Here is an 18,072-nt window from a genome sequence, read left to right as displayed (position 1 = left end):
CCGAAGGTGCCGAGGAAGCCATCTGCAGCGCAGGCGGTTTCGCCGCTGCTGTGCGGGGGGAGGGAGGGGGCTCTCCCGTGCGGGCGACTGGGGGATTTTTTTTTTTTTTTTTTTCTTCCTACCTTTGGCGCGGGGGGGCGCCCCCCCCCCCTCCTTTTCACGGGATCATGGCCACGGCGGCGGGGCCGTGATGTCCGCGGGAGCAGCCCCGTTGCGGCAATGCTCCCCGACGCAGCTCTAGGCAGGGGAGGCGTTTGAGCGGCGGCCGCACATCCTCCGGCACCGCGGCGGCGGTGGACCGGCGGAGAGGGGCTTCGCCGCCCGCCCGCCGACAGCAAACCCGCCGAGCCGGGCTTTAAATTGATAATAACCACACTAGAGCCCCACCGGTGCTCAGAGGAGGGAGGGATCGCAGAGCGGCGCTCAACATGGCCACTCTCCTGCGGAAAATCGGGCTGATCCGGCTGCACAGCCGGGACACGGAGGACCCCAAGCACCACCACCACCACCGCAGCAGCAGCCAGCAGGGCTCCTCACTCCGCGGCAGGGGCAACCAGAAGAACAGCAGCAACAAGCCGCAGCCGCAGGGCCCCCCCGGGGGCGGCTGCAGCAGCAGCAGCAGCGAGGGCAGCCCCGGGGGCCACAAGAACAAGAAGGCGCCGGAGCCGGCCAAGCAGCTCCCGCAGCAGGCGCGCTCGGGAGTCGGCCGGGAGAAGCCGCGGGAGGTGGGCAGGGAGCCCGGCGCCGGCAAGGAGGCGGCGCAGCGGCCCGGCCCCGGCTCCGGCCCCGGGTGCGGGTCGGGGCCGGCGGCGCTGGTGCCCGCGGGCCGGCAGCAGCACTGCACGCAGGTGCGGACCCGGCGGCTGATGAAGGAGCTGCAGGACATCGCGCGGCTCAGCGACCGCTTCATCTCGGTGGAGCTGGTGGACGAGAGCCTCTTCGACTGGAACGTGAAGCTGCACCAGGTGGACAAGGACTCGGTGCTGTGGCAGGACATGAAGGAGACCAACACGGAGTACATCCTGCTCAACCTTACCTTCCCCGACAACTTCCCCTTCTCGCCGCCCTTCATGAGGGTGCTCAGCCCCCGCCTGGAGAACGGCTACGTCCTGGACGGCGGGGCCATCTGCATGGAGCTGCTCACCCCCCGCGGCTGGTCCAGCGCCTACACCGTGGAGGCCGTCATGAGGCAGTTCGCCGCCAGCCTGGTCAAGGGGCAGGTAGGGCTCCCTGCTCGGGGAGGAGCACACGCATCCATCGCTCGGGGTGCGGGTTCGAGCGGTGTTCGGGTGGGAACCCCAAAGGCGACCAGCCCGCGGCTGACCGCGGCCAGGCCCGGTCTCCCCGAGGACCTGGTGTCACCAGTGGGGCGAAGGCAGGGACACACGTGTTTTGCTCCGGGGTCCCTTCTCGGGCAGGTGCGGGAGAGGTGCGGGGCAGCTTGGAGGGACGAGGAGCACATGCATTCATCGTGTCCTCCCGTCAGGCTTTTGTCCCTATGCTTGGCTCTGCCGCCTGTGGCACACCAAGATACCGTGCCCATTACCCCTGATGGGCACATCCTTCGCCCCACAGCAAAAGGCGGCTCTCCGGGCTCCAGTGGGGTTTGGGACTGGAGTCTCCTGCCCTTCACCAACCAGTCGGCCATACTCGCTGGTCTCTTGCGTGCAGTGCTGCCGCTGGCGGAGGGCGCGACGCTGGAGCTGCTGCCCCCAGGTCTTTGTCTGTGCTGTCCCACATAGCATCCCTCCGGGGACAAGGGGCGACCCCGGCTTTGGGGCTTGGCACACCACCGCGCTGAGGTGTGTCGCGGGGTCACACCGGGAATCGCTGCCCGAGCAGCACAAGCTGCTGGCAAACTTGTGCAGGTTTCAAATCGTCCGGCCCGGAAAGAACAAGTAATTTGGGCTAGGTACTGCAGCTGCAGCAGCCAGACGGTTCCTGCCAACTCTTCTCTTCGAAGGAGGTGATCGGTTCCCCCGGCAGAGGATCTTGTCTGACCTGAATCGGTGCATTTTATGCTGCTTTTTTTTTTTTTCCCCCTTTTTCTTCTGCAGAATATCTGTAGAAGTATTTCATAAGCCGTTTTTAATAAATGAGCAAATAGTCCTGATAGGCAGTACCTCTTTATGGTTATTATAGTGGGCAATACACACATGGCTCTGACGGGGTGGTTTTCCTGTTCGTGAATGCCCTTGAACTCGGGGGACATGCACAGCTCCGTGTCTGTCAGTAAATGATACTAAGCAACTTCTTAAATTTGTATCTTGGCAAGGAGATGGGGAAAGAGTAAATAATAACATACTTTTCATTTGCTTACAAATGAGGTTACTCCTGTTTGCATCTATGGAACTGCTTGCCTGAGCAGAAGTAAAGGCTTGTTTTTTCTTAAGACTGAAAATTAATTTTGATTTTTCAACAGGCTCTTTTGTAAGTGGCTTTTCCTCCTTTTAACATTTGGGTCTACTGCTCCTTTTTAAAGTCAGATAGTATTTTTCTCTGCACTTCATTTCAAGAGGTCAAGTTTCCTAGGTCACCTTGGAATATAAAAAAACATCTACCAGGAAAAAAAAAATTAATTAACAGGGAGCCTGGGGTACGTTGAAGTTCTGTAACTGCTCTTGCTGCATCTCACTCTTTGTTAACCTGTCTCTTTTTAGAGAGGTCATAGTTCTTGTTATTTGTTAGAAGGACAATCCTAAATTCTCTCATTTTGTAACAATTCAGCCTCTTTCTGCAGTGTTGAATTTTAAAGGAGTTAAATGAATACTTACTGGGATCATAAAATGGCTCAGTGAAGAGAATCACTGAATTGTTTTATTAGTAATAAATTCTCAGCTATATAATCTGACAATTTTCTTCCCTAAACCACTTAAGAGATTTCGAGAAAGTAGTAGCAATTTTTGATTACCAGACGATGTTTATGTGTGCATCGTTAATAAACACATTTAAAAAGCAACAGTTTCAATAACATTCTTCCAGAAGTTTGCAAAGTCAATTGCAACAGAAAGAGACCTGGGATTAAAAAAAAGGCAGAAATAAACTGCTGACAGTAACTTAGTAGTTAAATAGATATAACATGGCACGTTTCAATCTCTCAGATTGTTCATTCCAAGTGGAAAGGTTATTAGGCAGTATGGTCAATAAATTTGTTTTCTGGGTTAGAGAGATGTTGCCTGTGATGGGTTTGCCGGCCTGTCACTGTAGCTGGGCTCTGTGTCATGGGAGCCACGTTTCTGTAATTGCACTCCTCTCGTTATGTAATCCCCACTCCATTGCATAATAGGGCTCAAAATACGACTGGCACTCCCCTATCCCCGTTTCATTTTACAGGTGATCTACTTTTGACCATTTGGTTTTTAAAACTAAAAACGGAGCCGACAGAGCTTCGAGGGCTGAGGTGCTGCATTCCCCAACGCTGCATGGCCAGGTTTGGGTGACTCCTGCCATGCCGTGGGCAGTCTTGGTGCCTGCAAGGAGCCATCCCGAACAAAGAGCCATGGCTGTCGGCAGGTTAATTGTGTAATTTCTGTAAGCAGCTTGCAACCTGCAATAGCATGAAATATTCAAGATGCTGTTCATCAGCAAGGCTGGAAGGGTGAGGGCCATTCTCCATCACCTCAGAATGAACCTGCCTGAGCAAATGGCAGCAGCCATCAGGCTGAGGGGGAGATGGGGCACTGCCGCCACCAGTGAGTCAAAGGGACCTTCCAGAGAAATGTCACTGGTTCCCAGCACCATGATGTAGCATGAAATCACCGCGAATACTCCAGGCTGTGACGCATCCAAGAGTGCGCCTGGCTGGCACAGGCGCCAGTGTGAGTGGGCAGGGCTGAATGTTCTGCTGGCACACCTTCCTCCTTGGGGCAATTCAAGGGATAGAACGAAGGTGGCTCATTCCATGAGACATTTTTCGTCAGTCCCATTTTGCTGAGCCAACTGTGGCACTGTCATTCTCTGCTGGTTCTTCAGAGAGAAGCAGCACTTCTTGGTCTGCTGGTAGAGCTGATAGTAACTGTGAGTGTGTGTGACCTTCTGGTTTTTGACAAAGTGATCCAAGAGCAGATAAAATTAACATGGAAAATATATTTTCAGGCAGTTAAGATTCTTGACAAACTCAGATTTTTTTTCATAGATTTCACAGACATTTTAGCAGAGTAGAAGAGAAATGGAGATAAGTCATTCTGACATCTCATGGGATGTCACTCAGGAGTTGAGTCTGTACGGAGACTTAAATGTGCAACTGAGAAATTAAGAGTTAGCACTTTCCTGTTACTTTTCAGCATTGCCATTGTATGTGGGGAAACCTGTGTCCAAGTTCCCAAACCTGAGCATGTCTCCCAGGGCTTGGATTTTAAAGCAGGGGGGCTGTTTCTCTAGATTTCACCAAGCAGGAACCATACACTTCAGGTGACCTTGCTTGAGAGGTGCCCTACCTTACAGGATGCCCACCCTAGCTTCCTAATGTGAATCTAGCGTTGTATTTTTAGATATTTTTTGTCTGTAAATAAAAGTGTTTAAAATGGAAGATCGATGACTTTTGTTTGAATATAACAATTCAGCAGTCCCAAATTTAAGGGTTTTTTTCCCTCAGTTTTCAAGGAAAAAATGTTAATTACCAAACAAGTTGGGGTTTGTTTGGTTGGTTGCTTCAGCTATTCAGCTGAGAAAATCAATTATTCACACAGCTCTAGTCAGTATCTTGAGGGGAATTCTCAGTACATCAAAGGCCGAAGACTGTTTATCTGTCTGGGATCCAGAATCCTATTTTAAAAAACTTGGTGTTGTCCTTAACTCAACTGTAGCCTTGCTTCTAAAGGGATGACTTTGTACTTGCTTCCTGCACAGTCAGCTGCTTGCTAGCTCCTGGCATCACAGGCAAGAGCTTGGCCCTGCTGAACTGGTGACAGAGTTGCCGTGAGCCGCTGCAGAGCCAGGGTGCCAGCCAAGGAGGTGGGGTCATGCTAATGAAATAATTTAAATACCGGTTGTTTATCATCCTGGAGGCAACTGTTTGACATGTCTGTCTAGGCAGAGCTTCCCTTTTCTGTCTCTCTGTGTCTGTCCAGGCCGAGGGAGTGGCCCTTGGAGTGTTACTCCTTCTTAGCCCTTTAAAATGACTTATTGATAATTTCAGAGAGAGGTTTAAACATTAGTTGCTCTCCACTCCCCGATAATGGTGTCATTGTCACAATTATATCAATAATTGGAGAAAGGAAGGAAGGGGGAATGGTACCAGTTGAAGGAGAGGGATGTCATGACGGAAGGTTCATCATGGCTCTCCTTGTGTGACAACGCACATGGATGACACCAATGCCCATGTTTCAAGGAGCAGTTGTCTCTCTCATTTGAAAATGTAGTAGATGATGTGGTCCCAAAGGAAAAGGAGCTGACTTTGTCCAAAAATAGGAGAGGTTTTTGTGTTGTCCAATATATGTATTGTTTCTCACTGGACGGAATGATTTGCTGGTGGTTTGATGGACATTTAAAAGAGGACAAAGCTATATATACCAGCATCCAAATAATGCATCAGGATTTTTTTTTCTTTCTTTGAGAGCAACAAACAGAGCTGCACCTGATGTCTTGGGGACTTTGGACGTAAGCTTGCAGTAGTGCTGACCAGTAGATGCCTTGTCCTCTTTTTTACAAGTCCCGTGTTCTCTCCATGGACGCTGGAGACAGCCGGCCAAAGGCAGCTGTCAGGTAGCTGTCAGCTCTGCAGATTGTCATGAAAAAAAGGTCTTTGTTTTGAGGGAAATACTCCCTTATTCTTCCAGTGAATAGGAGGAGCATAAAAATTTTTCCAGGATTCCTGCAGGGAATAGAAGAAACGTAAAAATTTTGCCAGGACATATTGCAGTAGGAACAGGGAACCCCTAATTTTGAGTATTGCTGTTGTGGGCTTCTATATAATGATTTAAATAAAAATCAAAATATAGTTTGTAGTTAAGCTTTGATTTTGTCTCGGAAAAGTTCCTGAATTCAAATAAAAGTTGTTGGTGTCTGGTACTTTGATCCCTCACATTATAACATTATAAATACCTCAGTGGAACCCTGTTCGTTTGCTTCAAATGCTGTGTGCCTTGTATGACTATTGAATGGATTTATCTTTCCATTTTAGAGATTCAAATATCCTAGCTGACTTTTACCAGATTGAAACAGCAGAAATGGGCTTGTTCTATGAAAAACAGCTACAGAAGGTAGCTGTTAATCATAGTCTAAATTACTCCCTCTTCATCCTTTCAAACAAAAGTGTGGGCAAGCAGAAAGCAGATGGGACTTGCACGGTGTCCAGGAGGTCAGCAGACTCCAGGTCTTTCAAATATGTATAGCAGAAATTGATTGCAAATCCATGGGTTTTCATACTCCAGATGCTGGGTTTGAGGAGTGTAGCCATGAATAAATCAGCTAATCTCAAAGGCTGCAGAAATGTACAGAGGACACAGTGGTCTCTGAATTATTTGGAGTCATTGTATCCTATTAGGGCCTTAAAAAATAGAACTGCTTTGCTTTTTGCTTTTGATTGCCTGAGCAAGTGATGATGGTTATTCTCAAGGGAGGAAATGTTGCTTTAGGTCCATGGGTGAAAAACACATCGACTCATATACAAAGATGACAGAGGAGACAAAGGCTGTGTTAGGGGACTTGTTTCCCATGAAAAGGTATCTTTTATGACCCATGGATGGGCCAAAGAGGCAACAGAATATTGTTTGCCTACAGAGGAAAATCAGATCTTTTTTGCCTTCTAAGATGTCTCTTTTATTTCATTTGAGAAACCTAGGATTGTCAAGCTGAAGTTTAAGTGAGATCATGTGTATTGAGATGCTGGGCCTGATGAATGGGCTGGAAAAAATAATTGTTCATGTGTACTCTGATATATTGCTGTTCTGACCGTCCACTATTATTATGCAAATGTATTCTACTGAGAGGAATGAAGACACAGGGATTCCAACTCATTGAAATAGGAGGTTGGTTTAATTCTTTTAAAAAGCAGAGGGAACATAATCTCCATTTTTCTTCTTCAAAGCATAAAAATGAAAATTTTAAAATACTTTCAACTGTCCTCCTTACTGTTAAAATAGTCATCAAATAAACTAAATCCCTAAATTGAACTAAATTACTAATTTTAAAACATGCTTTTATGGAGGGAGAAGTAATTAGCTGATCTCCTAAATACGAATTTGAAAGAATTGTGGCTTTGGATTTTGTGAGAAAATTGAATTTGCTGAAAAGAGCAAGATTCTTCTTCCCTGAATCATATAAGTGTTCATTTTCTTTAGTGTAAGTGTTCAGGCAGAGGGAACCATGAAGCATTGGGGTGCTTTGTCAGATACTTTATTGAAAATTGTATTTTTTCAAATGCAGAAAGCCTAGTCACGAAGGGTGATGTCCTGAAGGAGTAACCTCAATAACCCACTTTCCATTGTGAGGAGGATTTACTCTTCCTTTTACAGGCTAGCCTTGAAAATATGCAGCTTTCCTAGCATCCACACAATGCCCAGGGATTTCCATGCATGGCCAGATACTTCCAGACTGAAGATTTGTAACTCCACAGTAGTTCAGCTCCTCGTATCTCAGGAGTCTGATTGCCAGGCATGATCTGAGGCATGTCCCCCTGTGGGCATCTGCTCTCACCAAGTGGGACAGTGGTTAGGTAACATAATATTTGCTGCGTTTCTTTTTCCCCTCTAAGCTCCTTTGGACTGGCGGCAGTCAGTGAAGGGCTCTTCTTTTCCTTGACGTATTCAGTCCTTCGCATGCAGTTTCCAGTTTTCTCCTGTAAATGCCAAGAAAGGTAATGCTGACATTCATTGCAAAGGGAGATGGGCAGTGGGAGGATTGCTGGGTGCAATTCCTCTGCAGTTAAACAGGGAGAAGATGCTGTGGTTGTTATGCTGGCTGAATGGCTCAGAATGTTTCTTAGTTGTAAGGTGCACAGGATCCAGTTGTCATACTTGTAAGTGGAATAGCAGGTTTCTCTTGGACATCACTCTATTTTTTGGAAGTGCAGGGTCTGGTCTGAGTTGTACTCCATAGGTCATTTCTGGAGGGTGCTGAGCACTCTATGGTGTTTAACTCCATCTGGAAACAGCAGTAACAGAGTAGATCCTGGAAGTCTCAGGACAAGCCTTACAGGAAGGACGTGATACTGTTACCTAACCTGGCTTGCAGTGAAGTGAGCACTGCACTGGGAATTGAAAGAGCCTGAGCTAGGAAGAAGCGTAGGTGTGCTTTGATGAGAATGAATTTGTAGTCCAGTCTGCACGGGACAGGTAAGTGGGCACTGCACTTCAGATGTTCAGGTGATTCCTCTTCTGAAACAGGATCAAGGTGCCAGTCTGATTTGCCCCATTCTCATTAAAAGTCACACTGAGGAAGGACACATCAGCTGTGCCTGTCCCCAGCCATATGTGGCAGATGTGTGCCTGCCTCATGCACGTGCAGAGTCTGTCCTTGGAAAATGTCTTTTTATCTGCTTCACGATATTGTGCGTTTTCCTTGTTAAAATTGATGATCCTCATTGATTTAATCCTTTTGCTGCGCAGGCTCTCCAAAACCCCTGGAACTTCTGCAGTGACTCCTTGATAGAGTTACAAGTCAGTTATAATCCCAAACCTGCATTCAAAGACGAGTGACAATAAACCCGAGGAAGGAAGACATAAGCCTGCGTTATGAAATGGCCTGGAGCTCAGATGCTTGTCATAGTCAGGCTTTATAAGCTGTGGAATGATGAGGTATTTCTCCCATTTCTAGGCTTGTGTTACAAATGGTAGCAAGCCCCCAGCTGCAGTATATAGGGCTCGTTCCCATAGTACATGCCCATGAAAAAACCAAAAGCATTGTGAAACAAAAAAAATTGATCTTATTAGTTTTTAAAATTTTCTGTGAATTTCTATAATTATTAAATTTTCTGTAAATTTGACAGTATTATTTCCATTAAAATATACCTGGCATTGAAGTGTTCTATAATTATTTACGGGAGGAGGTTGTTTCACAGTTTGAGCACTTAGCCTGAGAAGAGCTGATCCAAGTTTAGCTTCCAGGTTTTGCCACTGACTTCAGGTGCAGTCATGGGCTAGTCATATAACTTCACTGTATTCCTCTTTCCCACATGTAAAGTACAGACAACTGTCTTCCCAAAGGTCATTTGAGGACATGTGCTTAAAGCACTCAGAAGTGAGGGCTCTCTGAGTAGATGTCCGTGTGCATCAGTATGAAACATACTGCAGTCAAGAGATTGGCACGTTCATATAAATAGCAGTGGGATAGCACATCCACTTGTGACTCTGATCTTACTAAATTTGGGTTTAACTTGACTAGATGTTCCCAGAGGCAGCCTGCTTTTTACTACTGTTTTGTTCCTGTTTTTGTTTTAGCATTGTAAAACTTAGGGAAATGTGAAGATAGACATTGTTGTGGTGCCTTTGTCTTTACAGCCTGTCACAAAGGATGGTTGGCTTTGCTTTGGCTGGGTTCACACCCGTGACTGTGTTTGACTTGGGTAACTTCCTGATGTGGAGGACCTGTGGGCTTATGCAAAGAGTTGTTGTCATGTTCCCAGTCTTTCACATGGAGTGGTCCTCAGGAACTCTGCCAGTGCCTGATTCCACAGAGAGGTAGTCCAGGGAGCTCAGCAAAAGACTGAGAATACATTGCAGAGAAAACATCCCTCTGTCACCTAGACTAACCGCTACCCTTCTGGTGGCAGGGGACAGGGATTGTCTCTTTTGACAGAAGCCCACCGTGTTGTCATACCTGGAAATGCTTGAGACACCAGAAATGTGGCCAGTGAGAGTAAGAAATTTTCTTATTCTTTTGCCAGCACAGAGTTTGTCCCACCCGTAAAATGCAGGGAGGGAGTTTCTTAACCCACATCTGTGCTGAGATTGTGCTGCCAGCTCAGTGCTGACTTAGGGAAAGGTGAGGAAGAGCAGCACAGTGCTCTGTAGCTGTCAGACAGAGACTGGGGCTGTAAGCGTTTGTATCGATTAAGAGCTACTGGCACCAGGCTGCACACAGACAAATGAGCATAAATAATTACTCAGCTGGAACTCAGATTTCTTTTTCCTGGACAAAGAACAGTTATGCTCCCAGAAGGCACAATTTATAGGATGCTTTAATGCTGGAACTTGCTAAGTTTTCACTTCTTTTATGGATTATTCTTAAAAAGGAGACAAAAAAAGGCATGGAAGTACTGCTTTGGAAATCACACATTTGCAGGAAAACCTCACGGTTTTAATTCACTTTTGCTGCAACATTTTGAGTATTTGTCTGTATCACGTTCTATACCACTTTGTTTTAGCTATAGCTAATAATCATATACAATACAACATAAGTTGTGTGCAGTTTTTGAGACATGATTAACTGTGCCTCATCAGTACACGAAGGAAAAAAATTATAAACCATGTAATTGGGGGGAGAGACTGTGTATATTGCGCTCTAAGAGCGATGTTGTGACACATTGCAATCAGTGCACTGAGAGCATGACAGTAGCTCACTTTAGCATCGCTCTGCTTTTGAAAGCCTCTCTAAAGCCAGTGGAAATATTTTCCTCTGAAAGCTTGTTTAAATATTCTAGGATAAGGCTGGTTCAGGCTTAAGCACTGAGTACCTCTGTTCCTTATCGGAAAATATTTGTTTGCATAGAACAGTTGGGGCCCAAAGCCATTAGTCACTGGCACATTATGGAACGTGCTACATACCAGAAACTCATAGCATGCTTCAATATTTAGGAAATCCATAGATTTTGTGTCATCCATGGAGAGGCCTGGGACAACAGACTTGGAAAATGGGCATATCCCTGTGGATCATCTTCCTGTCCATGGGCGGATCGCCACAGATACCATGTCTGGCACAGTGACTTCCTGTAGTCTTTTGTGTGCTTCTCTCTCTTTGCTTGTTTTCTGTCTCTTGACATTTACCTAGGGATGGGTGAGCAGAGCCTGCTACAGCGATCTGTTAAGAGATGGAGGCAGAAAAGGAAACTGTAGCCATCCGTGTATCCTTATGCTGGCTTACAGGATGGGCCAAGTTTAGCCCCATGTGCAGAAGGCTTATATGATTTGCCCTTGAGAGACCAACCCAGAGTTATTTGCATTGCCAGGACTAGTGAAAGTACGTAGAGCTGAGGAAATTGTGTTAAGAGCTGTGCTAACAACGTGATGGTTTGCCTGCTTCTGAGTCTCTTAGCTGTGCACTACTGGAAATGTACACAGCTTTTTGTTAGCTGGTCCAGGTAAAAAAGTCTGGATGTGACTGAAGGGTTTGCTGTGACATCTCAGAGATCCATACCACAGGGGCTTACATTGTTTCCACAACAACATCAGTCCTGTAAGGGCTGATGGCTGAGTACAATAAATCTCTGAAAATTTGAACCTAATATAGCAGGAAGTGGCATCAGGAGAGGACTGACTACAACCTTGAAGGGTTCAGGAGCTGGCTGTGCAGTGCCACAGCTGACCTGTGTTGGCAGTTCAGCTCCAAGTGTCTAAGCTGGACTTGGAGACCACCACAGGTCCCTTCCAGCCAATACTTTTGGTGATTGTATGATCCTGTGGAAAGCTGACCTCCGTTACATAGTGCTGTCCTTCTAGGGAGTGCCAACAGGACACACATGGAAGCACACCTGGAACTGTGCTAAAATTGTTGGGTTTGGATCTGGGAACTACTATCATTGATTTGACAAGAGAGGGAACTCACGTTGTCCAGAGAAATCCTCTTCAGGCCGTCCTGACTCTGGAAAGACCAGAAGAAATATCAAGACTGCTTTTCATGACACCATAGGCCAGGTGTTGGCAGATCCATGGTCATAGTGGTCTCAAGAGTTTCAGGCTTCATATTTGGATTCTGTACAGGACTTAACTCTTTCTTTGAACTTTGATCTGGCGATGCTGGGGAAGAATCGACATGGCACAATGCTGATAGCGGTACTGACGGATTTTGAAGAGCTAATAGTTGTTGAGTATTTTTGAGGGTGCACTTCAGTGTCACAGAGCATTATGAAGGGGAGATGTGTTCACAGAGACTACTGTGGCATCACTTGGAAGTAGAAAAGCTCCCAGATTTGCCCACAGAGGTCCATAGATGTGAATGTGTCATGGTCTAACCTCAGCTGCCAACCAAATTCTACACAGTCACTCTCTCACCTCATCCTCTGGCTGGCTGGGGAGGAGAATCAGAAAAAAAAGTAAAAACTTGTGGGTTGACATAAGAAGTTTGATAATTGAAACTAAGTAAAATACAATACTAATAATTATAATAATAACAACAAAAACCCCAACTGTAATTACAAAGAGAGAGAGAGACAAAAAAGCACAGGAAGACCAAGTGCTGCACAATAACATTACTCACCACCCACTGACAGATGCCCAACCCTGTCCCCAAGCAGTGACTAGCCCCTCCCAGCCAACTGTCCCCTGTTAATATACTGGGCATGATGTTCCATGGTGTGGAACATCCCTTTGGCCAGTTCAGCTCGCTATTCTGGCCATATTCCCTCTTGGCTTCTTGTGCACCTGCTCACTGGTAGAGCACAAGGCACTGTGAAAAATCCTTGGCTTAGTGTGAGCATTGCTCAGCATCAGCTAAAACATCAGGGTGTTATCAACATTATTCTCATGCTAAATCCAAACCAAAGAAAATGATCTCTATTGCAACTGACACCAAGACAGGGGGACAAATCATACATGAGATTCACCTTGGGTATTTTGCTGAACGTGGCAGGAGGGAGTGGTTGGTCCCTCGGTTCAGCCAGGATCCTGAGAAGGATGCCCACAGCAGCCCGTGTTCCAGGAGGTCTTTCTGCCCGCCATCATCAGGGTTAGAGACTGGATGCTTATCAGCTGTTTGTGCAAGCTCATTAGTTCGGGCAAAGCCTGGATGAGCGGCAGGGGATTGCTCGCTGTGCCGCGCTGGCTGGGCGCAGCAGGAGCACAAGCGAGGGAGGAGGCTGAGCGCAGCACACGTCCCCCTGCGCTTCAACACGGCTGCAAAAACCAGTTGGGTGCTGTGGCATTGCTTTCACCTTTCATATGTTTCTAGCTTGTTAAAATTATATCTTGATAAGTACATGAAGTCACAGCAGATGGCAAAATCTGAAACGTTCTCTCCAACTCTTTAATTAGGTTTTCAGTTATCCCTTTATGAAAGACACTCCGTGAGTGTCTGAAAGTATTGCAAGTATTTAAATAAGCTCCTGGTGTGACTTCTCAGAGCTGAAGTCAACACTGATATCTTTATGAAAGGCTTTCTTGGGCTTTCTCGGTTGTTTTTAACCTCTTGTGGAATGTTTTGATCTTGTTCAGATATCAGTTTGATATCTTTCCTTGATGTGGTGCTGGACACATCAAAACATCGGCAATGCTAATGATCTGTATTCCTTACCCTGGCAGTAGTGACGCATGCATGTAGTTTGGGGATTGGTCAAAATGCAGTTGTGTGCAGCAGAGCTGTGGACAGCACATATTTACACACTGTATTTACCATCACTATCATGTTTACAGAATGCAGCAGCTCACAGGCTCCTGTCCAGAGTTAAAATGACTGCATGTTTAAGTAGCAGGCTGAAAATAAACTGTAGTCAGGGCTGGTAGTGGTGCCTGGTAACATGTTTGACACTTTCTTCTGTAATTGTGTCCAAAATTACATTTTTTTCTTAAACTTGGGAAGAGTTTTCTGGGAATGGCAAAAAGCTAAAACTCAGTAAGACAGTAGATACCACCTAAGTATAGGCTTGAAAGCATCTGAACTCTGTCAGCTGAAATTCCAGCCTTCTTTCTTTTTACCCCAGGTTTACTTGAGGCACCCAATAGGGAAACTTGCAATCCAGGAGATTAAATTTTATCCAAATTATATACAGCTGACAGGATATTGGTTAATAAGAGACAGTGCTGACCATACCACCCATAGCTTCTGTATAAGTGTAGAAATACATGGACTATAGCGGGGTAGAATTAGCTGGTCTTTGATGATGCAGTTCACAATACAACCTGCATATGGTACCAGAGTGGAAGTGGATTTAATGATCCGTTGCATTAATAACAGAAAGCTTTCAGAATAAACTCATGAAATGATGCTCCTTTCATCTGATATGGCTCCAGTAACATTTTACGTGATGTGATGATATTTACCACATCATTACAGCACCAGAGGATTCTTACTTTTCTGCTTTGAAAGCCGTACATAGTCAGCACCAAACATGAGCTGTTCGCAATGCAAAGATCCTATTTCTAGGTACAGCTTAGTATTAATACTTTGTTAAAGCTGGGGAAGATGTGAATCATACTGTCCTAGGTACTATGCATATAATTCCGAAAGGTATCAAAGCCTTAAAATATAAAAAATAATGTGCAAAACACAGGAGATAGCAAATGGATCTAATCCAGAAATTAAGTAGCAGAGTAAGTTTATATTTCCTTTTGAAAGTATTTCATCAGTGAGATTTTGAGGACAGCATTTTCTGTGCTGATTTAATCTACTGTTGCACCTTGTTTTATCTTTCTCTGTGTTTCTCTAAGTGTGATTCCAACAAAACCTCAGATTAGGAAGAAAATACAAAATGTTTTGTAACAACAAAAATACTCCTGCAGAATAATTATGATTGATAATTATATATGATATAATTATGTATGATAATTATTCAATACAAGTTTAAAAATATGTTACCCAGCTTTATTTAATTATTCCATCTGTCACAGCTAAAAATGAGCATTTTCTAAGAAAATTTATGATTGGGGCTCAGTTGAAATCCATTCTGATCATCCTTATTTGGGACATATTAATTGCTAAATCTGTGAGATGTAGAAGGTGTCTTGCTGTTTGCTCTATCAAGGGGTATTTAAAGAGGAAATACATTTCTAGTCTGTAAATGGCAGCCAGGGAGAAAGGCAACGAAAAACATCGACAGGTAAAATAGCTGTTTTGAGGAAAACCAAATGGGTATAAACTGACTGTGAATAAGTTGAGGTGGGAATTGGAGGGTGTTCATAATCTCTGGTTAAAGTATGCTCTGAGAGAGAACTCAAACTGCACCAAAAAATGATTTGTTAAAGCAGGAGTAGGAAACCGCTTTTTTCTTTCATGTGTGCATAGTTTTGCTATAACAGGAGCAGTGCTGAACACAAAAGAGCCTCTGCAATATAGTGACAGCTTTCTAGTAAGAAATTGTTTGTCCATGCTGCAGACTAATCGCACTCTTTTTAGTCTATAAAAGTAAATGTGATATTCTGAGGGCAGATTTTGTTTTCTTTTTTCCCATTTTCACCCTTTTTTTCCCTCCATATAGCTGACTATTTTCTCAGTATTTGTTGCATGCTATTGCCAATGCCAGTTTTTGGGTTGAATTCAAAATTGACACTAAAATCAGGGAAGCAAAAGATGATTTTTGAGCTAAAGAGCAGAAAAGAATGACAACATACTGACTTGAACAGAAAAGAATGAGAACATACTAACTTTGTTCTTAATAATTGTAATACTGTAATACGGTATCTGCTCATCAAATACCATTTATTAAAAAGGCTTTCATGCTATCTATCAAACAATTACTAAAATTACTAGATTAGTAACTTCAATAAACTTCTATTTTGTAACAAATCCAGTAGGCATAAATACTTGATAAAGATATGTATTTTATTTTATTCATTTTTTAAAGGTATTAATTGTTGCAGAGTGGTATTAATCTGTAGCTGTATTTCTTTCTTCTGTCTCTGTTGGTTGGTAATTGACACAGACCAATGTGAAAAATAAGGTAAGCTATTGTTAACTCAGTAAAAGTCTCTCTACCGCCAAACAAGGATTTGAATTTTATACGACTGTGCAGTTAGAGGTAATATCTAATTGCAGAGTAATAAAAATGCAGTATATGCAAGTGGGTATATTTTCATTTGTTATCAAACTTGGCATGAAGGTGTAATAAACAAATCAGAACTTTTGATTTAAGATGGAAGCAAGTTGGTTTAAGGCACTCGTTTTAAAAAAGGCGGAGCTGTTCATTTCTCACGGGTCAGGTCGGAGGAAGAGGAGCGGAGTATGTTCCGCGGGATGGATGTGATTCCGTGGGATGGATGTGATTCCGCGGTGGCAGCGGGGGTGAGGCAGGGGCAGCGCTGAGAGCAGCCGTGCCCGGGCAGTCTCTGTCCGCCAGGGCTGCCCCCGGCTGGGCAGGAGGGGTGGCAGGGGTGGGCATGAGGGTCCTCCCGCCAAGCACGGAATGCTGGAGGTCCCGGTGCAGCCGAGAGGGAGGCGAGCCCCAAGGCACGGTTGCTGTAAGCAGGGCAGCGTGCCAGCACAGGGGCTCGCCGGGAGGAAACAGCCCGGCAGATGCCTTTTTTTTTTTTTTTCCTTCTTTTTACCCCTTCACTGAATATCATTTTAAATCATCTCTAATAATCCATTTGTCTGCTCAAGTTGGGGAACTGTGCTTGCTGGTACCTGTAAGTGAATGTCTCTCGGGCTGATGCATTGAAAAGTTAAGCTGTGGTTTCCAGATGCGCGTTCACATCTCTAATGAAGGTTTTCTCTTTGTGTTTGGCGCAGGGCCGTATCTGCAGAAAAGCTGGCAAATCAAAAAAGTCATTCAGTCGAAAGGAAGCTGAAGCAACATTTAAGAGTTTGGTGAAGACCCATGAAAAATATGGGTGGGTCACCCCACCCGTCTCTGATGGCTGATGTTAGCAACCTGCACTTGACAAAAATGCTGAACAAAAGTACTGTGACATCTCCTCAGTGCTGTACACCGCCCATCCTTTTCTACTTCAGCTTCAGTTACATACCATGAATGTCAAGGAGACATCTAAGTTATTTATGAACAGATGTGTTTACAGAGGGAGAGAAAAAAATGCTGTGTAGGATTATATTTCAAGACTGGAGAATGGTCATCATTGAAGTCACTTGAGCGGATGCTGAGATTGCGTCATTTGCCCCCATACAGCCCACATTGTCTTCAGCTTCTTTCCATGACAGCAGCACCAAACAGCAGTACTGGAAAGTCTATCCATTACTGCTCAGTTCATTTAAATGTAAATGAAACAGTTAATATTTAATAGGGAAGCAGTGCATTGCAGGTACATGTTTGCTGTGCTGTTTATCTTTGTCTCCTAGCAGGTCAACATAACTTGAAGATTTGTCTTTATGTGGAACTGTGGTCTGCTGTGACTAAATTTAGACCTCATTTGTGCTCTATATATGACCTTTAATTCATAAATGAAACCAGAATTTAAATGCTGAAAGGTCCTAGTGTTGAAAAATTATTAAGTGGAATCACCCAACCGGTTACAATGTGCTCTCTGTGCTGATATTGTGATGTGCTGTTCAGAAATAAACCAGTGCAGTTAGCTGAAGGTTAGGTGGTTTTTGAAAACACATCCATGCCAGGGCTCAGAGGGGTTGGTCGGTGGTAGCAGAACAATGATTACCCTGCCGGTACCTTCTGCAGTAGCATGTGGCCTGTCAGTTCTTCAAAACAGCAAAACAAATGAGTGGAAATGGACAAAGCAACCTTAAAATTTTATTTGTTTAATTTTGAAATTATATGCCAGTAACAGAGTAAAAATTTTCAAGTCAAATGGATAACAGTTTGTAAGATGATTTGCATGACTGGAATTTTTCTTTTTTATTTTCACTCAATAGACATTGTATGTACTTAGAGCCCAGTATCTGAGAAAACCCACTGATGTATATAAATGTCCTATTATTTAATCATTGAAATTTAAGTTTTCTGGTAAACAAATTGAAAAAAACAACTTTCTAAGGGACTCCATAAAAGCTGAAGGTAATGTTAAGAATGGTATAGAAAAGCATTAAAAAATGTGGATTCCGAATGGAAAATCATATTGGACATGTGCTGAATAAAATCACCAGTATCGTTCTGTTGCCTCAGGAATTCAATCATTTTGGCCAGCTTCTGTATTCAAAGTAATAGATTTTCTGTTGTGGCAATCTAAGCGCCATATAGATGGATCTGTTGTGGTGGTATTTTAATTGAAAGTAGGACAGTATCGATTGTAAGACTGATTAGGAGGGGGGAAGCAGTGTGTATTTGGAAGCACTTTCCATTATATGGCTAACACAAGAGCA

At 44.4% G+C, this 18,072-nt stretch overlaps 1 protein-coding gene across 1 annotated transcript; it reads left to right on the top strand.

Moving 5' to 3' along the window:
• The first annotated feature begins 6 nt into the window (after positions 1–6).
• Positions 7–17,864, top strand: UBE2QL1 (ubiquitin conjugating enzyme E2 Q family like 1). Its single transcript, XM_042048733.1, has 2 exons — positions 7–1,220; positions 16,534–17,864. The coding sequence occupies exons 1-2, from the start codon at positions 429–431 to the stop codon at positions 16,663–16,665; spliced, it is 924 nt and encodes a 307-aa protein (XP_041904667.1). The 5' UTR covers positions 7–428; the 3' UTR covers positions 16,666–17,864.
• Positions 17,865–18,072: the final 208 nt, after the last annotated feature.

The sequence above is a fragment of the Corvus kubaryi genome, unplaced genomic scaffold (genome assembly GCF_017639235.1).
Source record: "Corvus kubaryi isolate FWS band 111438036 unplaced genomic scaffold, C.kubaryi_AGA036_p1.0 68, whole genome shotgun sequence".
NCBI classification, from domain to species: Eukaryota; Metazoa; Chordata; class Aves; order Passeriformes; family Corvidae; genus Corvus; species Corvus kubaryi.
This window is presented reverse-complemented; position numbering and strand designations above follow the sequence as displayed.

Coding starts and splice junctions, on each gene's coding strand:
- UBE2QL1 (XM_042048733.1), top strand. CDS start 429: ATGGCCACTCTCCTGCGGAAAATCGGGCTGATCCGGCTGCACAGCCGG. Junction 1,221..16,533: donor CCAGCCTGGTCAAGGGGCAG/GTAGGGCTCCCT, acceptor TGTTTGGCGCAG/GGCCGTATCTGCAGAAAAGC.